This window comes from Triturus cristatus, chromosome 4_1 (assembly GCF_964204655.1).
Source record: "Triturus cristatus chromosome 4_1, aTriCri1.1, whole genome shotgun sequence".
Lineage (NCBI taxonomy): Eukaryota > Metazoa > Chordata > Amphibia > Caudata > Salamandridae > Triturus > Triturus cristatus.
This window is the reverse complement of record NC_140585.1, coordinates 811,359,882-811,384,655: the sequence shown is the minus strand read 5'-3', so window position 1 is coordinate 811,384,655 and position 24,774 is coordinate 811,359,882. Positions and strand designations below refer to the sequence as shown.

The 24,774-nt window shown below is 41.9% G+C and overlaps 1 protein-coding gene across 21 annotated transcripts in view; it reads left to right on the top strand.

The window, feature by feature from the left end:
* The window catches only part of GRIP1 (glutamate receptor interacting protein 1), a 1,150,044-nt gene that overhangs the window by 968,119 nt on the left and 157,151 nt on the right, over positions 1-24,774 (top strand). For 15 of the 21 annotated variants that reach the window (XM_085653460.1, XM_085653456.1, XM_085653446.1 and 12 more), the window contains 3 exons: positions 9,932-10,079; positions 19,924-20,093; positions 23,976-24,134. In XM_085653460.1, coding sequence (XP_085509586.1) covers positions 9,932-10,079; positions 19,924-20,093; positions 23,976-24,134 — 477 coding nt within the window. The remainder of the gene's footprint in view (positions 1-9,931; positions 10,080-19,923; positions 20,094-23,975; positions 24,135-24,774) is intronic. The other 6 variants (XM_085653454.1, XM_085653453.1, XM_085653452.1 and 3 more) reach the window with 1 other exon arrangement.

Sequence of the window (24,774 nt, the reverse complement as noted above, 5' to 3'; positions counted from 1 at the left end):
TGTGGAATGTAGGGTCACATGGAGCAGAGAGATGGTAAGTTAAATACATCAGTTTGCCCATGTTTAAAAGGGGAGCACAGGCACTTTACAATTGATTAGCAAGGGTAAAGTGCACAGGGTTATAAAGCCAGCAGAAATATAGGGTCCAGCAAAAAGGCGGAAACTCTGGGGAGTCCATGCAGAAAAGGAACATTTCCTACAGTACTGCACTCTCTTGGCTCAATCTGGAGCAACTAGGATTACTTGGGACCAGTCATTCCTTCAGAACTCAGAGGCAGGAAGGCCTACAGGAGTACGAGGCTCTACTCTATGCGGAATGCATCTAAGAAAGAGCCTTCTTGGATACTCCAGCACCCAAAGTGTTGACATTATGCATTCTTGGTGGTGGAGAAAAGATTGAGCCTCTGTTCTCTCCATTGTTGGAAGACTCCCTGCGCCACCTACAGTTGTAACTGCCATTCCTGATCCACTACGCTTCACCGGCTGAGTTTGTCGGCCTGGGCATTTAAAGATCCTGCTATGTGGTGTAGCTCAGGACGATGCCCTGATGATTCAGCCAGCTCTAGAGGCGCATGGCATCCTTGCAAAGGGCATAGAATCCCCACCCTGTCCTGCTTGTTGCTATACCACATACCATTATATATATATATATATATATATATTGGCGTAGGCTATGGACCACGGAGGAACTGTATCACTATGCAAGGGGTCTCAAGGAAGTAATACAGAAGGATTGCTTTCATAAAATTAAGTGGCTGAAATCAATTAGATCTCTTCTAGGGAGAATGGGGCTGAGGGATATGTGGGATGACCCAATAAACACTGTTTTCCCCTCTAAGACAGAAATTAAGAAGATATATTGGGAGATGATTTTCACAGAAAAGTGTTCTGTAAATGCTTCTGCTCATCCCACAGAGCGTTTCCTCGAATTTAAATCTTACCCATTATTGGAACCCTATTGGGATGTAATAGAGAAACCAATAGACCGGAAACTTTATTTTCAATTTAGGATAGGAACCCTTCCCATTAGGGCATTTACGTCTAGATGGGCGGGGACTGATGGTGATAAATGCCCTAAATGTAAGGATAAGAAAGAGACGATGAGCCACTTCTTGTTTTTTTGCCCATTATATGCAGCCCCAAGAAATAAATGGGTTAAACCAATGTGCCGCCTCATTGGTTTACGGAAACATGAGGAGGCATTAAGAATATTATGCACTGATCCTAGCCTTCCAATTGCATTAGCCATGGCAAAATTCCTGAAATGGGCATGGCTAATTCGAGCTAAGGAAGACCGCTAGGTATATGAAATCCGAATAGTACTAGGATATGGAGGCTTGCCCCAGGTATAATTAATTGAGTTATGGTGATCCTTCTTTCATCCCTATTTTTAAAAATTATTCGACATTAATTACATGTAGTTTAATTGCTTTTTACAATTTTATCTATTTATAAATTTGTTTTTATTGGTTTGTAATATGTCTTATGTATATTTGTGATACTTTTATGACTTACTGTCGAATAAAGTTAACGAAACGAATATATATATATATATAAATATGGTTTAAGGGTGGGTAGTGGTAAAGGGTGGAAAGGATAATATTTTTAGGGTTTAGGAGTGAGTAGTGGTAAAAAAAACATTAGGAGTTAAAAAAGGGTGATTGGGCGGTGAAAAACAATTTAACCTAATATCATATATATATATATATTCACTGAAAAAATCCATAGATTTCAGGGACGTTATAGTTAGAAATTAGCGTTTAAAAAACATTGAAATTCACTGAAAAAACCATAGGTTTCAGGCACGTTATAGTTAGAAATTAGCATTTAAAAAACTCCGAAATTAACTGAAAAAAACATAGGTTTCAGGGACGTTATAGTTAGTTGGACATTTCACTCGTACAAAACCATAGAATTTCCGCCGTTATAGTTAGTTCAGCTAACGATAACTCGCGCCCCCGCAATGCACTGCTGATGACGTCACATAGTACATCATTCATGACATGGTCAGTGACACCACTGATGACATCACTGATGACATCACCCACGTGAAAATCTGATGCACCTCCTCACACTCTAATATAACCTTTGATACACCCACTGTAAAATACAGACTACCATTTTCGAAACCTTCGACACACCAATACCAGTTACTACATACGCACTCACTGACTCCTAGGTCTACACACATATCCACTCTTTCACCCATACAATCACTCATACATGCAGTCACTCATCAATACAACACTATCATATGCACTCATACACCTATACAGACACTCACACACCACCACTCATCCAGAGTTACTGACACACCTAGTCAGTCATGCAAAGAATCAATCACACTTCCGTTTACCGACCTATCCAGTTCTACACACACCACATCACTTATTCAAACAGAAACAAATGCATACTTACTCTCTTATACAATCACTGATACAAGTACACACTCATCCATACAGCCACTCTCACAATCACTGACTCTTACATATAGTCATTTATATACTACACTGCCTTTTACATATGTAGTTAGTTGGACATGTACCAATGAGACATCCATTCACTCACCGACACAACCATACACACACTCACCCACCCATACAGCTGTTTCCACCTGCACTCTTGAACCCATACACCCAGTGAATCAACCAAACATCTATGCACAGAGTCACACATCTCCCACCCACCCACACACACACTCAGACACCCATACAAATACTCAGGCAACCAAATCAATAAGCCATATAGACACTTGTGTATCTACTGACCAACCCATGCAGCAGCTTATACAACAACAGACACTTATACACCCACTCATTCTTCAATACACCTTGGCATATATATAATACATATTTAAACTTTAAAGAAACACACAGTCACTGGATGATGTCATCAGTGATGTCATTTGAGATGTCATCAGTGATGTCGCTGACCATGTCATGAATGATGTAATATGTGACGTCATCAGCAGTGCATTGCAGGGGTGCGAGTTATAGTTAGCTGAACTAACTATAACGGCAGAATTTCTATGGTTTTGTGAAATGTCCAACTAACTATAACGTCCCTGAAACCTATGTTTTTTTCATTGAATATATATTCAGTGAAAAAACCATAGGTTTCACACATGTTATAGTTAGCTGGACATTTTACTCATAAAAAACCAATGAAATTGCCCCGTTATAGTTAGTTCAGCTAACTATAACTCGCGCGCCCGCAATGCACTGCTGATGACGTCACATATTACATCACTCATGACATGGTCAGTGACATCACTCATGACATCACTGATGACATCTCAAATGACATCACTGATGACATCACTGATGACATCATCCAGTGAATGTGTGTTTTTCTGAAAATTAAATATGTTTTATATATGTATATCTCAAGGTTGATAGAAGAATAAATGGGTATATTACTGTCTAAATGGATGATTTCTTTTTGAAAAATTGATTGTGTAACTGACTGATTAAGTGTATCATAGTGAATACATGGCTTAGTGAGTAATATTTAAATATGTAAATATCTGTATCAGTCTCTCACTTTGTGTATAAGTGGCTGCATGGGTTGGTGAGTAGCTACATGGGTGTCTATATAGGTTATTAGTTGGTTTTTTTGAGTATTAGTCTGAGTGTCTGCATGGTTCGGTGGGGGGTATGACGTAGTGCATAGGTGCATGAATGAGTGACTCACTGTTTGTATGTGTTGAACAGAGCATGTGTGCAGGACTGCATGGGTGGATGCGTGTGTGTATTGGTGTGTTAGTGAGTGAATGACTGTCTGAATAGTGTCTTTATGAGTAACTACATATGTTTTAAACTAGTATATGTGACTATTGGTGTATATATGTGAGTATATGTGAGAGGGAGAGATTGAAAGAGTTCCTGTATGAATAAGTATGTGTTTCTATAAGTGATTGTTTAAAAGACTAAGTATGTGTAAGTTTCCGTAGAAGTAAGTGTGGTGGTGTGTGTATAACTGTATATACAGGTGAATGTATGTTTGATTCTTTATTAGCATGAGTGACTATGTGTGTGAGTAACTCTATGGATGAGTGGCATTATGTAACAGGATGTATAGGTGTATGAGTACATATGATGAGTGAGTACATGTATGAGTGACTGTATAGGACTGTTGGTGAATGAGTGGATGTGTATGTTGATCTTAGAATTACTGAAGAGGTTGTTGTAACTGGTATTGGTATGTCCATTGTTTTGAAAATGTTAGTCTCTATTTTTGAATGTGTGTATCAAAGCTTATATTAAGGTGAGAGGAGGTCTGCCACTCTATCACAAGGATGATGTCATCAGTGATGTCATCAGTGATGTCATTTGAGATGTCATCAGTGATGTCATGAGTGATGTCACTGACCATGTCATGAGTGATGTAATATGTGACGTCATCAGCAGTGCATTGCGGGCGCGCGAGTTATAGTTAGCTGAACTAACTATAACGGGGCAATTTCATTGGTTTTTTACGAGTAAAATGTCCAGCTAACTATAACATGTGTGAAACCTATGGTTTTTTCACTGAATTTCTAAGGTTTTTTAAATGCTAATTCCTAACTATAACGTGTGTGAAACCTATGGTTTTTTCAGTGAATTTCTAAGGTTTTTTAAATGCTAATTCCTAACTATAACGTGTGTGAAACCCATGGTTTTTTCAGTGAATTTGCAAGGTTTTTTAAATGCTAATTCCTTACTATAACGTGTGTGTAACCCATGGTTTTTTCAGTGAATTTGCAAGGTTTTTTAAATGCTAATTTTTTTTTTTATTCTTCATTTTTTTCAAACATATTTTTAATTTAATTTTCTTTCATTTTATAAAGACTATGCTTAAATTTTTAAAATCCTTAAATATTTTTTTTTAATATATTTTTTAAAATAAACATGTAAAATTTATTACCAGATTTTTTTTTTTTTTATTTATTTTTTTTTAGTACGCGTACCGTAAGCTCACGGTAAGCGTACGGTTTACGCAACGTCCGTAATCTATCTACGCTGCTTGCGTATAGTTACGCAATTTGCGTAGCCGCGCGTACTGCGCGTGGGACGCGTGCGCGCTTACGCCACACGCGCACGTTACGCGGAAGTGCCGGGGAGTGACTGTTATGCGCATGCGCGGAAGCGCGTGTCTTTTTTACGCGCACGCGTACTTTTTGCCGTAAGCGTACCGTAAGCGTACGGTAGGTCATGTGATCATGAAACACAACTTTTGATTGGTTGAAAGTACTTTCTGTTCTAGAACTCTCCTACACCACACCCATTCCCCTCATTTCTGCTTGTGATCCCTTGGGAGAAGGAGCTGGTTTGTCTTTGGGATACGATGGCAGAACAGCAGAGCTCTTCTGAGAGTGAGGCTAGCACCAGCAGTACTGTCTTGAGGCAGAGAGCGAGGAAAGTAAAGCCTTCTTATGTTTGGGATTATTTTACTTTTCCAGAAGGCCAGCAAAAGGTGAATGCACCCTTAGTTACTTGCAAGCTGTGTAAGCGTGTACTTTCTAGAGGTAATCCTAACAGGAAGTATTCCTTTGGGAATCACACCATGAAGAGACACCTCCAGGATGTACACAGAAGGACACATGGTCATCTTTTTGGAGGTAACTCTTCAGAAAGACGAGCCAGTACATCCACAGCAGCTCAGCCTGGACCATCACCTGCAGGGCTTACTCCTTCTTCTGCAGGTCAGGTGAGCCCTTCATCTGTGGGGGGAGAATCTCCTTTTGCTGGCCCTCTGGAAATGAACCTTCGATTTCGGAAGGTTGATATTCATTGCACATTTTGTAAAGGTCTAATTTGTCATAGGGAGACCAGTGTTTCCCTAGTGAACAACAAAATAGATCAGCACATTTGTAGCTTTGAATGATTTTCCCATGCTTCCTTTCCTCTGTCCCTGCATGAACACAACGGTTCTTTTAAGAGCCAACCTTATCTTCCATCTTTTTTTTACTTGTTTTTAAAAACTTTTTTTTTTTTTTTTTTTACCGTACGCGTACGGTAAGCGTACCTTTTTTTTATTTTTAAAAAAAAAACACTAAAAATCATTTATCACAGCCTCTGCTTCTTCCCCCAAAAATTCGCTCCCCCTTTCCATCTAATGCAACTGTGAAATCACCAGAGCAAGACGCAATAAATCTCTGCCTATAATTCTTCTATGCACACAGAGTCATGTTTTCACATTAGTGCCAAAACGAAATTTCTTTGCCAATTTGAAAGCACACTTACTGCTCTTTTTTTTTTTCGGGGCAAGTGTAAATCACTTTTACACACTGACACATTATGAAACCACCATGTGTAACTACAACAAAAACAATTCCCATTTCTATTATTCATTTCTTAAGTTACCACATACATCCCCTCTCAAACTGTAAACTCACCTTTAAAATTAGTTAGTTGTGAAAGAAATGTGACACTCAAACAGCAGATTATCAGAGCCAGGATCTCTGTTCTGTTCACCTCTCTCCTCTCAGCAGAACCAGATAATGGCAAACTTTCCCTCTATTTTTCCACACATATACATGTAAGTTTCAAATCTCAGTGCTTCCCCCTTTTTTTCACATGTATTCACACATTTCTATTGGTTGAAAACCAACCCTTTTCCAAAAGTACCCTGCCCCCAACTTGACTTCTGCCTAGTACCCTTCCCCCAACTTGACTTCTGCCTGCTACCATAGCAACAGCTCATGGAACACTGCTGTGTGCAGTTAGGTCAGAAGTTCGACACACAATGTTTCAATTCCACAGAGCAAGAGTGCTTGACTTTTCAAACCTTACAGCAAATCCATAGTACTGTTCTTTGGTTACACATTTTTTTGTACCAATACAAAACATGCTTCTATTAATTTTCACATACAGCCTAGTTTTTATTCTAGAATGGTATGAAACAGCCAATCAGTTCTTTTTGTTTTAAAAAAAATATGTATGCCTCCATTTCCAAACTGTCTTTCTTTTCTTATTGCCATTCTACTGAAAGACACCTCCTGAGTGCATCCAGTTCTCCTTTGAAGATGTTCACAGTGTGGATTGTAGGGCACAGCTATGTCTTCTGGAGTGAAAAGTTTGCAGAGAAAACAGATATGGTGAGAGACCTTGCTTTGCCAAATGTAGACATTAAATGGATTGGTCAGAGAGGGTTAAAGTGGCACCAATTGATGCCATTGGTGAAATCCTTCATTCAAATCCAACACCCTGACCTCATAATAGTGCACTGTGGTGGCAATGACCTAGGCACTTTGACTGGGGTAGGTCTGGAAATGCTTATGAAGGACACCTTTGCACAACTGTTTACACTTTTCCCTAAAACTGCCTTTGTGTTTTCCAACATATGCCAAAGGCAAAAATGGAACTGGTCCAATCATTTCTGTCCACAGATTGACAAAGCAAGAAAGCACGTCAACAAATCTGTTTCTGCTTTCCTCCGTGACTATGGTATGGGTGCCATTTACCACAACAACTTGCGTTATGACATGCAAGACATTTATAGAGGAGATGGTGTGCACTTCAATGATGAAGGGAACAGAGTCTTCCTCTTGAACCTTAGACTCTGCATCGGTACTTACTTGTAGGTACCACTAAAAAAATGACTTCATAAACACAACAGCTCTTTTTAGAGCTCCCTAATTTCTAAACTCTTAAATCTGCTTTTCATTTATCTATTTTTTTTTTTTTTTACCGTACGCTTACCGTAAGCTTACCGTACGCGTACCCCGTGATTTTTTTTTAAATCAATAAATGTTTTTTTTGTACTTTTCTGTCCTTCTTTGACCCCCTTACAAATGTTAGGGGGTCTGTAACTCTCCTCATTGCCCCCTTTCCTTGTTTTCACTCTTTTTTTTCAGAGTGAAATACACAAAATGGCGGCCGCCGCTTCCTGGTTTCGACCGATTCGAATGTTTACTAAGATCTAACAGCCAATCAGAATCGCGCTCGCGCACGCCGCCGTACGCTTACCGTAAGCGTACGGTAAGCGTACCGTAAGCGGGCTCAGATATATATATTGATTTAAAGGCTATTTTCTCAGAATCTACTGAACAGATTTACACCAAACCTACAAAAGGCACTTCCTTGACCTGAGGACTACCTCTCTGCCAAATTTCTAGTAATTCTGTTCAGCCGTTCGGGCTGTAGCCCTGTCTAAAGGTCCTATGGAAAAATGCATGGGAAAAACGCGTTTTGGGACCCCCCTTTTATCTCAGCCCCCGCTTGACGAATCCCCCCGAGACTTTCAGGGTAGGAGCGGAGCGTAGCGCCCCACCTATTTTGAGAAATTCGCGAGGATTCGTCGACCGGCGCCAAAGTTATTCAAAATAGAATGTTGAGGTTTTCCTATGGAAACGTGGTCCTAACTATAACTACCTACTGGCGACCGCCAGTAGGTAATATATATATATATATATATATGAGTTTTACTTCCCTTATACTTACCATGCGCGGTAAAGGTATGTATGGTTGCATTGTCATGTGTCTAACGCAGGCAATACACTTTCACTGTTTGGGGAAACTTTCCTCCTTTTCCATATTGTGGAATGCTAAAGCAGAGTTTACAAAATCGATCCCTCTAGATTCAGTACTCAAGACTCCTATAGACACAGTGTTATTCCACACATGTATCACAGGCTCATTGTGCATGAACATGCACCTAACATGCACACGTGATGTCAGCTCACGGTATGGGGTGCACATAAGAGCGAGTTTGCCACAAGCTGGGTCAGTAGTCCACACTCTCAGTGATGCTGATAAAAAGGCATGTTCACATTATAAATCTCAAAGCGTGGTACCCGCCAACACCACTGCCGTTTGCACTACGCCCCAGGCAGGGACCACAGTGCTCTGCGCGCTCTGTGGGCTCACCTGGCACCTTTATTACACAGGACAGGACCTGGAGTTCTCATTGTCAGGGACAGGCCTAGGCCTCTACACACACCCAAGATGAGCATGACACCAGAGCCAAAATCAACGTCAGGTCACAGATTCGCCTGCAGTCGGGCACTTGTGGCAGGGGAGCACACTTGAATACCATGCAAGAAACGTTCCAGCCACATCATTGTTTAGTACCGAATGGTGCAAACAAGTGTTGCTGAAGGCCCATATTACCTAAAAATATGTCACTGGGGAAAAATGGAGCATTTTGATATTTTGCGCCATGTTTTCTGTTTGTATTACAAGGAAAGGAGTAATCTAATTGAGCTTTTAGGAAAAATCCGTTGGCTATACTCTCCTTATTAGGAATATGGTTTAAATTGTAAATGCATTTATATAGCGCTTACGAACCCCGATGTGGCATTGAAGCGCTTTTTGCAGCGAGTAGCAAAATATTTTTTTCAAAAGTTTGCTTGATCATTGCCACAGTGCTAAGCTAATAACTCGTCCTAAATAAATGTTCTGCATGTTTGCTAGTTGCATGCCTCACGTTTTCATAGCATTTTACCTTACAATGCATTTCCACTTAAGCCTCGAGTCATGCCTCGCCGTGTTGTGTGTGCATCGCCTTTACATGTTGAGGGTCAGGCTAGAAACAGCCTCAGCCCCAGCACCATGCCGAAGGTGCTTCAGAAATTCGTTCCTCAAATAAATTGAAAAAGGTCTGGAGAGATGAAGGGGCGTTGTCTTTAGAAGTTGTTTTTTCCTGGTGTTCTTCTAAATTAAGTGAACATTCACGCTTGGTAAATGTTTGCTAATGTTCCAGTTTTAGCCTTGTTAAAAATAAATTGACAGGGAGATGCCAGGGCTGGATGGCAGTGACTCTGCGGGATCGGCTCACGCGGGCAGAGCCCTCGGCTACGTTGCCTAGATACACATGAAACGTGGTCCAGCTGGAGCGCCACAGGTGCTGCTAAATGTGCCTTTTACTGAGATGCTATGCCCAGTGACTGCTTTTTATTACATATGTTCACATGTTGAGAGCTTTCTTCTCTTTTCTTTTTCCTGTGCAGATTCGGTATCGACCGCGTCCGGACCCCTGCTCGTTGAAGTTGCCAAAACCACCGGCTCCTGCCTTGGTGTTGCACTTTCTACCTCCATGTACTGTAACAAACAAGTCATTATCATAGACAAGATCAAATCTGCGAGTATTGCAGACAGGTGGGTGGAACAAACCGCACGGCTGGTTTCTCATTGGTAAGGTGACTCATTTGTTTTTCTCCCTTACACTACGCATGTGTTTTCCACCTAATGGCGTGTTGTGTGTGCTTTCTCTACATGGAGTCCTCACTTGAGCACTGAATCCAATTTATCGAAACTCCAAATTCATAATTATTAGCAGTGCATCTCCCAGTGGTATCATGTTACCAAAATTCTAGGGGCACAGTAATGGAAATAAAAAACAATGACCCCGAGATGCCATAAATGTGGAGCCAAGTGGCGGGAGCAGAAAGAGAGTGACGTCATAAGGGGCTGGGTCAGGAGCAGCAGCAGAGTGTGGCAGGATACTCCTATTTTAAAAAGCTCCGCCCCAAAGAAATTAGCAACAAGGACAAATGTGGTAGTACATCTGGTCCGCCTTCCATAGTTGGTCACAGACAGACGAGGTTGCAAGTATCTTGAGGGTTACGGCACCTGCTGCGAAGATCTTTGGGCACCCAGCAATGTCCAGGATATAATTACAGTAACAGGGATGATAATGCACTTGAGTCAGATCTGGCTCAGTACTAGCTGCCGGATATGGAATCCGGCTGCAGGCTCTTCATTTGTAGCACTGACAGGCACCTGAAGTGGTGTCACCAACATTTCTCAGGGAATGCAATGGCAAAACCCACGACTCGTCATTGTGTGTTTCTTTTTTAACCATCTTTTTTGAAAGCTGGAGGATGCAGTATGGCAATAAATAGCTATTGATAATGGGCACAACTAATACTAAAACTATAAGATGCTCAAGGTAAAATTATTTTTTAGAGATCGGAAATGATAATGGTAGGTAGCAGAGATCGCAGCGGTGGGCACAGGGATTTGAAATATCAATGGGAGGCCTTAAATATCTTCACTCAAATACCCAAGAGAGGCAACTGAGAAAAAAGGCGAGAGAATTAGAAGAAAGCGCAGCAGGAGGAAAAGAGTGAAAAAAGAGCTAGGCCTGTGATTCACAGACGCCAAATAAGGAGAGCAGAGGTTGCAGCTGCGACCACTGGCTCGCCCTTTGATATTCCCTGCCACTATCCTTGCTACCCCAGACGGTCTCAGCAGTCGTGCAAGCAGCATTAGGAACAGACAGTGAACTGGGCTGTGAAAGCGGCGCTCTAGAGTACACTTTTCACTCCTTTCCTTTTCACCAACCACTCACCAGTAAATAGGCGGTTGTTGAGGAACCAGAAGTGAGACAAAGGGTCAAATCTCTGACATCATCAGTGATCAAGGGCTGTGTGATATCACTGCTACTGCACCTGAAATTTTGATGAATACATTTTTGTCCCGTCATTGGGCTAAGATTATAGAATTACGGGAGTGCTGACGGCAGGACTACGAGTCCCAGGACTCTGTTGGGCCAGGAGGATGTCCCTACATCATTGTCACCTGCCTTCAGCGTTATATAGCGCACCACGCAGAACGGCTGCGGGACGAGCACAGACCGCGCCCGCGGGCCCCGTTGTGGGCCCGTCAGCATCTGGAAGGTGCAGGGCCACCCCCCTTGGCTCTGTGGCAGGCTGCTGTCCGAGTGATTGCCGCACAGGATTTACTTCCACTATTGCCCAGCACCAAGAACAAGGTACCGTTGTTGAAATACCCCTGGCTGTTCCGTTTTTCTCTGCCTACATCAGTGGCATCCTTGTTTGCTTCCATGTCTACTCTACCGGTTGTACTCGCTCACCCGGCAAGCTCCGAACCTGCTCATGCCGCATTGATTTGTGCGTGTCAGATGGGGGTGGGGGGAGGGATACACTTGGTCGTTTTTCTTTGTCAGACCTTTTGTTCTGGTGATGTGAGAGAACAGCACCGATTGCTGCGGTGGAAGCTGGGGCTTGACGCTCATAATATGTGTCAAGTGTTCGGAACAGGGCTGAATTCCCCTGAACATGGCCATTAACACAAATGAGGAGGATTTCATTTTAAGCTTCCAGCTGTTGGGAAGGTGGAGTTATTTTTGCTTGAGTGCCTGTAAGTGCATTGAATCCCGTGGGAGGGTTGTTGAAACCTCCCGAACTTGGACACCAACTTCAGTGGGGGCTCTTTCTGCATTTGGCGCTATGAACATAGTCAGGAGCGTTTCATTCTTTTAGTGCAGTCACGCCCTATTGTCTCGGGGACATCTGATTTTGTTGAGGAGCCTCTGACATTGGTGAAAAGTTTATATTTGCCATAGATTCTGGGCACAACGACACGTATATCATGCTTATTGTGTTGACGTAGTCTTGCAGGTGCGTTTGTTTGCAATATATCTCTTTACAACGAATGCGCTACAATGCATTGTATTACAACGCGGTCGTTACAACGACCGCGTTGTTACAATGCGAACCATTACTTCGCAAGTCGTTACAACTACTTGCTGTAGGGGGCACGCTGGACTTAGGAGTAGTAGAATTTACTATTCCTACTCCAGTTTGTGTAACAGCAGGCATGGTTTTGGATCGTAAATCCAACACCTTCTGCTCCCAACAGCAAGTCTGTAATGACTTGCGATGTAATGGTTTGCGTTGTAACAACGCGGTCATTGTAACAACCACGTTGTAATGGAATGCGTTGTAGCGCATTCGTTGTAAGCAATGTCTCCCATTTGTTTGTATATGGAGGAGGCAGGGCAGCCTTTTTTAGGTGCTTCTCTTTACTCTTCATTGTGTTTGCTGTGTGACTATTCGTGGCTGGTGAGATGGGTAAAAGAAAAGCTGTAGGAAGTCATTCCATTCTTACCGTCAATTGATGGGAAGATTCACAGGGCTAGGGGGGTAAATAGTATAGAAATAGAACTTGGAGAAAGGATACTTTCTCTACACTCAGGCGCACCCTAGGCCCAGGCACAGCTTTATCACTAACCAACACACCTGTGCACCTGTGCCTCTCACCTTACAATTAGTGAATCTGTGCATGACACCGTGACAAATGCCATTGAAAGTCCCCAGCCATCTGTGAAGAATAAACAGTCTTGGCGATTGGCTCGTATTAAAACTATGGAGGTAGCTGGTCAAACCTACTTAGTCCTGTTGGCACCTCGCAAGGAGCAGCCCCTTTACTGCCTACGAAGAACTCAGATGGAGTTCCCTTGTCCCTTCCCTGGTTAGAACAGTTTATGGAGGATTGTATTAGCAAAGTCAGAGAACTCCTCATAAAAGAACTCTCACCACTTACTACTCGTTTGAAAGCGATTGAGCATGAGTTGATTGCCTTTGAGCTGGCACAGGTCCCATTGAAGGCAGCAACTCATCCGACCTCAAGGGCAACATGAGGCCCGACTGAGCAATGTAACTCTACTAGTAGACTAGGGCCCATGACACCAACAAAGTCTCCATTGAACAGTCACAGCCCTGATTGTGCTATTCAGAACTCTTAGCAGACTCATCTGGATCCCCGTCCATTGTCTCTCCCCCTCAATCAGGAGAAACTTTGCATCACAGTGAGGGGATTAATCGTCCCAGAGCCTCTGTCCTAGAAAAGTCCAGATACAGCGGATCTCCTCGAAGCCATAGACAACCCTTGGAGAATCTCAACCGGCTTCATGTCCCTATGTGGTGATCTTAACTAGAGTATCTCGCCTGCCTATAGACCGGAGGGAGTCATTTAAAGAGCCCCCCACCCTCTCTGGCAAGCATTATGTTAATGACTCACAGGGTGGGAAGGATTGGGCCAGGGGAGGTGGACCGCTGTGGTGACTGTGTCATTGTCAACTTTACATCTCCAATAGTGGTGCAGAACCTGCTTACTGGCCTTTTAAGCACACCTATAACTAGGAGTAACATCGAATTATTGCCCCTTGGTCACCTTTATAAGCCATGTGTACAACCTTAGACTGCCTTGAATTGGCAGCCATTGAGGACTTGTAATCCATCAGCCTCTGCCTGTGCTAACCCCATGCGTAATGTCGATGTCTTTACAATTCCAAATCGATATGATATTTTAGCAGCTGTAGATTGACTTGCTAATGCAAGCCAGTCTGCATTCCTCATTGTTAGTTTAAAGGGGAGTGGCACCATGAGTAACAATTCAGGGAGCCGTGAGGGGGGGATGTTGATTTCTCCAATCCATAATGATTATAAACTGTGGCATGACATTGCTAATTGGTTTCAGATTAGATGAGGGGTTACCCATAGCCAAAGTTTGACTAAGTTAGGGATCCCTGGCACTGAAGTTTTGCCATTTAATGGCAAAAACAGCCTCAGCCCAAACCCAATAGGGGTGGAGAAGCAGATTCAATGTAAATTACATAATCAAACATCTCTAGTGGAACCTAGTGCCTGTCCTGAAAGCAATATATCCTTTAGAGAAAGCTCTGATGGTCAGTTATATCTCCCCCAGACATCTGAGGTAGTGGAATATAATGGCGTTACTTGTCCACAATGGAGTATTACTCTCTTGTGGATCGGCCCCATTAATTAAGCTTGTCTCATGGAATGTAGCAGGTCTAGATTCCAAATTAATTAGTCAAGAATGGTGTCAATTTATTTTACCAACACAATCTAAGGCTTTTTCACGCGACCCGGTCATGAAAGCCTCTCTACCGTGCAGGTCACATAACTTTTTGCCAGGAAGCCGTCACTACAGGGATGGGGAGGCCATCAGGGGGATTAGCAGTCTGGGTTAGAACCACTCTAGCGTGTACGATTAAGGAGTTCAAGATGGGTTTCCCAGATATGTTATGCATTAGCCTGACTGTCTCCCCGAATGTAGTCTACTACATATATAATGTGTATTGTAGATCTGTGGAGAATCAACCTGAGTCCCCGGTTATAGCTCTTTTAAAAACACATCTAGCCGCATTATCTGCTATGGTGAGAAAAATTGTGGGAGGCAATTTCAATTGCCAATTTGAACCATTGGATACAGATAGTGAGGCCCTTACAGTAAAAGAGGACAACGTTTGGTCAATTCTGGAGTTGGTAATCCCCCCATCAAGAAATGGGCACCCATGGCAGTCCAGATAAACGCATTTACTCTCAAACAGGGACTTCGTGTTAGTAATGGTAAAAGAATCTCGGACAAAGACGGTAATCATACATTCAACCGCATAAATAGAACCAGCCTTATCGACTACATAATGTTGAACGTAAGGCTATGGCCGTATATGATCGGCATGACTATAACACCTCCCCATGATAGTGACCATAATGCCCTTGATCTCACCCTTGGGATATTAATACACTCTACATCTAATATTTGGTCGGAGCCATTCAATAGAAGGCGTAGAATGACTAATTACCGGTGTAGAGTTAAATAGAGCACAATGAAGCTCTCCAAGGAGTCTGTTGGGGAAATCTACAGGCTTGTAGCCAATGGTATTGAGGCGTTGTTAGCGCTGGACCTGTCAGGTGATTGCGGGAGTCTCAGGGAGGGGTCTGTATTGATCATAATCAGATGTTTCAAAAACAAAGGAATATTTTTTTCACTGAAACTAAGTAGGCAGTGGAAAGGAAGAGCTGTACCTCCTCGTTGAAAAACAACATAGAGCCGCCAGAATAGCACTGGCTGAAGCAATAAACAAGCAAGATAAATTGCAGATTCAAGTCACCAGGAGGGCTTATAAAAACATCATTGAGGCAATAAGAGAATGGGAGTGAGGGAAATGGGAGGGTCTGTTGGCTGCTGCTTAAAGGAAGAATCATCGTTCCTTCTGGAATATAGTGACTACCGGTAGCAGAGATGGTTTTTGGCCCATAGATAACATTCTAGTTAGTGATTGATTTGCCCATCTCTCCGGTTTATACTCTCAGCTGGGAGAATTAAAGGACCCTCAATGCGATCATGTAGGGTCGAAGATTACTTGGCAACACTGTGAAGGTAGAATGGTTGAGTCCTCCAACTTCAAGATGGTGTCATATGGGCTTAGCGAATGAAGTGATCAAAATAATGTTTTGGATATATCACCCCTTGAAATAAGTATAGCCATTAAGAAAATTATCCCTAGTAAAGCTCCAGGACGTGATAAGGTCCCAACGGATCTGTTCCTGAATGAAATAGATATTTGTAGCACCTACTTTACAGTGATATACAACGCTGTCATGAAAGGGGTTCCCATTCCACCAACATGGGCGGGGGCAGAAATTTTCCCTATATTCAAATAGAGCTCCCAAGATTTACCAACCAACTATAGACCCATAAGTCTCATAGATCACTCCCAAAAATTATTCAGAAGGGTAATTCTGGATAGACTCTGGGAATGGCAAACTGTAAATGAAATCGTGACTCCTTTTAAAGGGGGCTTCCGAGAACGCACACGTACAATTGACCAAGTGTTTCTGCTCCAGTTATGTTTTTTAAAAAACAGTTACCTTCGGTGGTGGTCGTCTTTATGTGGTTTTTGTGAATTTGCATTCTGCATTCGACTTCGTGCCACGATCCTCCTTCTGGCTGGCACTATTTGAAATAGGGGTGCCCATGTACCTCCACAAAAACAGCTAGGCCCAGTTTACATGTGGCCAAGTGAGCAAATTGATCCAACCCCCATCAACAGAGTAAGACAGGGTTGTGTACTGAGTTCTACACTGTTTAAGTTGTATATCAGTGGTTAAGTATCTTTCCTGAACCAATGTGACACTGATGCACCTAGCTTGACAAACATGAGGATCCCTGCCCTCATGTTTGCTGACGATACTTTTCTTCTCACCAAATCACCTATGGGACTACAAAAACGATTTGATTGCTTTGAATGTTTTTGTAAGCAGAGGGGTTTGGCAATCAATGTAGGGAAAACAAAGTATATGGTCTTGAATCCCTGTCAATCAACTAGACCTAATCCTGTCATTCGGGATCTCATTGGAGCGTGTGCGCACCTTTGATTACCTGGGTATTACATTAATGGAACAGCTTGAATTGCATACTGATATAACCCAGCCCAGGCTGAAAATGGAACAAGTAGCAGGAGGGATAGTCAAACTGTCTCAAGGCTCGCAGTTTCATCCTATCTCCTGGCTACTCAGATATATAACCATCAGGCCCTGGGGCAGCCTTGTATGTCACAGAATTGTGGGGTCAAAGGGATTTGACTTCCTTAGTAACAGCTGAAAATCGATTTATGCACAGCTGACCAGTTTACCTATAAGCACCCACTTGCCCCTCTCAGATTAGATCAAGGGCGTAGATCAATCTTCGATACGATAGGGTCAGCCCAATCTTATATTGGAGTAGAATTTGGGCCACTCCTGAATTGTGCTCCTATTGCCAGGGTTTAGAAGAAATCTTACGTATCTTTGACTCATTTAACATACCCTGGTTAAGATACGTAAAAGCGACCCTTGTAGAGATTGGGGGAGAGAGCCTATGGAATACTCCAGGGGATCCTGGGGCCACCTCTGACATGCATATTAAATCCATCTATTGGCAATCTAAAGAGAGACTTCTATACACCCAGACAAAACTTGGTACCCTAACCGATGCTTTCCTCACTGTGAAGGATCCTTTTTTGGAAGAGAACTTCATGGACTAGCCAGAAGGCAGTTTTAACAGTTCGGCTACAGAAAATTGCCCCTCCACTCCTATACTGTAAAATGGGCACAAGTTTATAAGGTGGAGGACTGGCGGTGCCCTTTTTGTGGTGACACTAGAGAAACGCTTGAGCAGGTTTTATTCTTTTGCCTGGCTTACCTGAGCATTAGGAAGAGCTGTATAATACAGTTGTACCACAAACTGGGTGCTAGGGAGCATAAAGAGGCCTTGAGAATTAGGAACTCAGACATTGGCCAATTGATGGTCTTTGTAGTCTCTTGATTTTGATGTCATTGTGGAGTGTCAGATAAAAACTGTGTACACTTCCAGGGAAATAAGGTATTGGCGTTGTATGTACTGTGTGCAGTATTGATTCTGTTGACCTTAATGCTTTATAGCCTGGACACTTGGTTAAACGATCTATAGGATGTCATGAATTTTGTAATAAGTTTATGGTGGTTTTAAATTTATGAAATATACATAGATTTTGTTCTATTGATTTTAAAGTTTGACATATTGTGAATATATATATATATATCTTGTATTTTATATCATGAGTTTTTTTTTATATGTGCTTTTATGGGAATTGAGCCGAAATAAAGGTTTTGAACTAAAGTGGTTATTTATATACAGGTGAGGGAAAGGGGAAATAGACAGCGCTTCTGCAATTTGAATCAAGAAGGTCAATTAAATAAACAGATGAAGCTTTTTTAGAAAAATGTTAAATTAGGGAGTTAAACGACTAGAATTGTATCAGGATCGCCTTGCATCCACCCTAGGCACATCCAACAGTGCCGAAAGCATCAGATATCAGGAGATGCCAAACGCCATATGTCTAGAGCTCGCCGTAGTCTCCAGGGAGGTGGGCGCTTCCATACTGCAACGTTGACATGACGGATTGAATCAACTGCAGTGCTTCTTGTTAAGCAATCGTCCAACAATAAGAGTTTATGCAATATGCTTAGCTTATTTACATAAGCACGAAAGCAGCACTCCACTCAAATTGAACATATGTCGTATATAAAAATGAGTTATTTCTGAACACAGTTTTAATAACAGTAAACATTCCTGATAATAAGTTTCTGTGGTATTGTGTTGATTGGTTCCTAGGTCTCAGGCAGTTCTAAAATGATGTGCAGTTTGGCAAGTGGATCTATGTTGTATTTCATGCTTAAGTGTAGGCGAGGACCTAAAAAATAGTATGGGATCTGACCACAAACCAGCCAACACCTGTTTTGGTCTTTCAAAAACTTTTTAAATTCAAAGCTAAAAAAAAATAGAAAATACAATTCGAGGTCCTTTCTGGTCTGTGATACAACAAACATTGCCCTGTCTATCACAATTAGGCGTAGCGTTAAAAAGGGATTTGTTCTCTTATACACTCCTTGTTACACAATGTACCTTTATGTGGAACAAGTGATGTTAGTATACTGAGTATGGAGAGACAGAAGAGCCTGTACGCTTTATCATTGGAAAGGTGAGACAGCACAAGAAAAGAAGAAAGTATGTAATATGAAAGTGAAGGTAAATAATAAATGATTAATGCCTGGAATAAGCCAATGAGAACCGGTGCTCCCAAAATGATACAGAATTGAAGATCTGTGTCACAAATGAATGCGAATTCCCATTCCTCTTGGCCATCGCTCAGCTCTCCATAGATGCAAGGAGCATCTACCAGCTAGAAAGAGTCACTGATGATGCGCTCCCCTCTAGTACTCCACAGTGACTCTCCCTGAAACTGCTTATATCAGGAGGTCCTCATCTCTTTCGGAGCCCTGACCCTGTTTGTCTCGAAATGCCATTCATAAAAGAAGATGAAACCCCTAAAGCAATCCTGTTTGAGAAGTGCTCCTATGGCTTGGAACTCTGTTCCTCTGGATGACCCCATCATATGAACCATTCCAAGGAGAGTTGAAGAGCCTGTCGTTCCAGCGTCACCTCCTCTTTTAAAAGGTCCATTGGTGAGCCAACCACTGTCCTAAATCTAATTTCTCCCCATCTGCCACCCTCAGTATTTATGTAAATATTGTTTCCGTGAGATATGACTGCTCGTCTTTCTCCTCCTATGTTCGTTTCATGACAATATGGCCCCTTTCTTTGCCATATGATGTTCCACCTGTGTATTCTATTCGTTTGCAAAACTGGTCCTATGTAAAGCTCTTTACCACTAACTTTGTCTTGTCCACACTATATAAAACTGCTAGTAAATGAATGAGTAAACAAATAAAATGACAGTTTGCAAGGGGGTTTAACCTTTGTCTATACTCAAAATTGAAGACATCATAGTCGTGATGATAAAGATAGTTGCGCGACACAAGTTAAGCATCTTCTAATTGATAAGACGTTATTTTACCCTTTCCCACAGATGTGGAGCACTGCATGTTGGAGACCACATCCTGTCTATTGATGGCACCAGCATGGAATATTGTACCTTAGCAGAGGCCACGCAGCTGCTAGCCAGCACTTCCGAACATGTCAAACTCGAAATCCTTCCCCACCACCAAACCCGCTTGGCTCTGAAAGGAGCGGATCATGGTAAGAGGACCAGTGTGTGTGATTATTTTGCCCTTTCCACACCACAAATTTAGTTGATGTTTATGAAGGTTGATCACAGGATATGGGACACCCTGTGTGCCTTTTTAGCGAACTAATATCCATGACAGCTAAAGTATTTATCTCATTGGGTTTCTTTTGGTATTTTATTTAACAAGTAGATCTTACCTTGTGTCCAAAGTACAAAATTTGGGGCAAGTAGAAACAATGTGCAATTGGTCACCTGTGGCTAGTACTCAACAATATTACACAAAGAGAGGATGAAACATGGTGGATACACAAAAGGGGTGCAGCCACGCATACATAGTTCGAATTTGTGCCTTTGGCCGCACATGACTTTTAACCATAATAGAAGTTTAAAGTCCTTGTAGCGCTGGAAGGCACTTTCCAAGTTTATCACACAGTTGTGCTCGTGGGCAAGAGTATTGGAGTTATTTATACATAATGCGCCTTTTCCCAGTTCATTCTAATTTTTGCCGTGTCCGCTGGTATAGAATCCGTACTGAACAAGAATGCTGTCACAATATCGCAGCTGCTTTCTTTGAGAGATCTGATTAGATGTGACAGTGTGCGTGGGCTACTGGTGGAGAGCGAGAACCATTCCTTCTGGGAATTCCGGTGCGCACGCATGCCAGAATGTCTCAAGGTACGCTTGACAGTCAAGACTTAGAAAGATCTTAGATTGATCTCGACTTGCGTGTCGAAGCAGCTTTTGAAACAAGATGTCACGCTTGCCCTTTTCTTCCTTTAGCAAGTAAAGTTTAAAACCTCAATAAGTCAATCATATTTTGTTGGAGATCTTCCTTTCTTAGCAGCCACTTGCAAAGATATGGAGAAACCAGCCATGATGGATCCTGCAGAACACTGCATTTTTTTAAAGGGGATCATTGGCTTTGAACATTATTGCAATTGGTATTAGCCGTTGAATTGGCATTACTAGGTAATCTCAATGCTTTTAAGGCAACCTTATTGGTCCTCCATGTACTTCCTTGCTTCTTGGGTCTCTCAGTCAGAACAGAGCTGTCGCCCCCTATTGGGGGTGATGGGTGTGAGGCACACTCTCTCACACGAGGCTAAGCTGACTCACTATCCAGATGCAAATAATACCTCTGACCAGTTTTGTGGGAACTCTTACCACAGATTTAGTAGTTTACATTGTACTGCGTCCACTGAAGATACCGACAGGCACTTTGAAATCCTGGCTCCTTTGCAGCTATTTTTGAAGGTCCTTCCATCTTTGCTTTTAGTATTACTTTCTCTCTTCCTTTACGTTTGAGTTATCAGCACAGAAAGCAGTTGCTATGAGTTATGTCTCATTTAATAAAAAAAAATCTCAGTGTTTTAACTTTCTCAATCGAAAAAATGACTTGCCCCAAATCTGTGGTCAGTAAGACCCTTGAATTAGCGTGCACAGATACACCCCGGGGTAAATAACATTTTTACTTGGGCGATTTTACCCCCTTTTAGCATCTTTATGTGTGAAAAAAATAAACTAACACCCACAAACAGCATCTGCGCCAATTTCATTCCATACGTTTAAAGATTTTGCACAGCTGGTGGTAAGCACCTGGCAAACTGGGAGAGAGCACAATTTGCACTTCGCTTGTGATAAATGCGAGTGGAAAAGTGACACAAATCAGTTCGTGCCATTTGTTTGCACAAGGGTTTTGAATCTTTTTTCAATGAGGCTTCGTTAGAGCTAGGCCAAAACACTAGATTAGCCATACACTAGATAAACCAAAACAAGAGTCCAACGGACAAAAAACTGGGAGTGTGTGAATGGTGTGATGGGTGGTGCAGAAAAGCTCTGAGTCCTGCATTTAACGCATAAGCCTATGAAATGAAACTGCAGGAGTGCGCCTCAGGACTGTCAGAGATGGGGAGCTCATGCGAGTGCAACACAGAATGCGAATGTGCAACGACTAGAATAATATCAACAATAATACAGTCCTGCATAGTGACAGACTACGCAGGAGACGTGATAATATCCGATTAGTCTGTATTGATAAGAACACATTTGAATTAATTCTTATATTGAAAAAATGAGACCAGTTACCAATGGGAGACACATGTAGTTACACTTCTGGAAGAATGAACATAAGAGCAACAAAGATGGGAATTTTGTCACCAAGACAAAAGGCATGTAAGTACTAAAATAAACTTTTAAGATGAACTGCTCAACAAAAGGCCAATGTTCAAGGTACCAATAAAAACCTTCTACAATTGAAAGTGAGTAACTCCTGGGAGAGCGCCATGTGAATTGCTTGGATTATCACCATCAAAGATCACCTTGCGATGTGTGACCCTCTGGAGACCCTACTTGACCCCGGTGTGACAGCTCTACCACTGTTTTAGACGTGCAGTTTGAGCTGTTGTATTTAGAACATAATAACCATTCACCAGACTGATGGCGTTCTTGCTAATGTGAAATTAAAGATGGCTTCCAGTTGTAACTGCCCGCCAAGGATAGCCGTCTTTGCGAGCTGGACATGTACATTTTGTATTTGCCTACCCACCTTGTCAGGTCAGCTCACTGGGGAATTTAAACTATTATCTTGTGGTCCAGAATGGAGAGACGGATGTGGTTTGAAGGCTATCGGCCTGACTTTGTAAGCAGAAAATCTGACTATGAATTGGTAATTGACAGAGATTTTGGTTACATTCTGAGTAACCGAGTGGTTAAGTCCTTAAATGCTACTACATTGCTGCCAACTTCCTCCACACCGTGTGACAATTTAATAAAGTTCTGGCTTTTAAGGACATTGCACGCATAACTATAGACCAATGTATCTAAGAGCAAAATTAAAACGACATCTCTCTCAATGTGAAGTGCTTTTGTCCAAAAAGCCACAACAGCTTTTCGGCTGCAGAATTAGCGGAAGTATAAGTACTTGCTCTTTTCCCCTCTCATCTTTGCCCCACATTTCCCCCTGCAAAGTCTGCTCCAAAGCACAGCAAATGGTTCCATGTATGTTGGAAATTGAATCTTGCTGAATCAAGATCTTTGGTGTCTCTGAGCAAGTTATATCTTATGTAAAGTATGCAGTTAAAGGTCTCATCTACATAATTTTACCTAACAGGATACTTCTTGCGTCTACCTGAGAGAGCAGTATCCAAATCATGTAAAATTATTGGCTGAAACACAGCAAGTGGCTGTTCTTTGTAGCACACGGTTTTCCAGGCTAATCACAGAATTGTTAAGATAATGTCATCGCTGACCATGTCCTGCCTCCTTCCAAGGTATAATCAGAGTGCTTTGAGAGTTTGTTAACGTTGGTGGTCGAAAATGAAAGGTCTCATGCAGAGAACAAGCATAAAATGTATTCGTTATTGTAATTTAAGAATTTCTTTAGTTTTATGATACCCGGTTAAACTCCTAGACTCTACTTTTTGGAGTTTACTATTACTACATAAAGATTGCCAGAAAAGCAGCATCAAAACTCCCTTTCTTCACTGACATGAGGGGTTTATTTAAGTGATTAGAACAGTGGTTTAAACAAATAAAGCTTAATTACACTCTTAAGTCGATGTTTCCTCAAGGATTCCCTGCTGCTTTATTTAAATGCATTTTAATCCGATTTCCTTTTGAATTATCGATCGAATGTGTACATCTGGTCGCCGTACCTAAATATATTATTTCTTTTCCTAATATGCTTTTGGGGTTTTGGCAATGCTGACCGCAAAATAAAAAAAGAGTAAAGAAGAAAATGGGCTGGACACGGGTGCATTTCTTTTCCACACAAAATGCTTTCATCTCCGTTGCTTTTTTCTCTCCTTTGTAAAATTCAGTTACCTCTCCCTTTTTTCCTGGTACTTTCTGTTTTCCGATTTCCTGTGATCCCTGCCATCCCTTCATGCGGGCAGTGAAAGTTCAGAGAAGCAACAGGCAACTTACCTGGGACTCCCGATCCAACCACCACAGCAGCCGCCACACCTACCAGCATTATAACACCTACCACCACCCCGAGCATGGCAGGAAGCCCGCCTCGAAATGCCAGCAACCACCTGCTCCAAAAAACCTTCGTAATGTTCCACGCTTCTTCCTCCTGACATTTCCTTTGCTTCCTCTCATGCTTTTTTCATTTCAACCATTTACGCTTTGTGTGTCATGCATCTTTCACTCTGTCAAGTCCCAGGGAGGGTGCCTCAATCAGTGAATGCCTTACAAATTTGAGATAAACAAGTAGATAACATCAGCAAGATGATTTCTTATTTTAATAAATGGTCAATATCAAGTTAATGCAGTGCCTAGGTTAGAGGTGTGAGAAGCTGTAATTTTTTTCTTATGACCATTGCGTCTCCCCCCCCCCCCCAAAAGTATATATATTAAAAATATTCAAAAATCACTGAGTTCTATGCGACTTTCACATGAATATTCAATACCTGGACTTTCACGTTATTTTTATATCGCATCCTCACCTTTGTCTCCCTATTGTTGTTGAGTGGTGTTTGGTGCACACTTTCCTTGCGAGTGATGAGGACAAGCTACACCAATTATGTAATCACATACAAAATGCTGATTTTTAAGATCCATGCACTTATTTTGACGATAAGAGATGAGAAACTTAAAACTAATTATTTTGTTATTTGGGGCAATCAAAATATTTATTACTGGGTCTAACAGCAAGGAAAAACTTTGCATGCAAAGCTAAATGATGGCCAA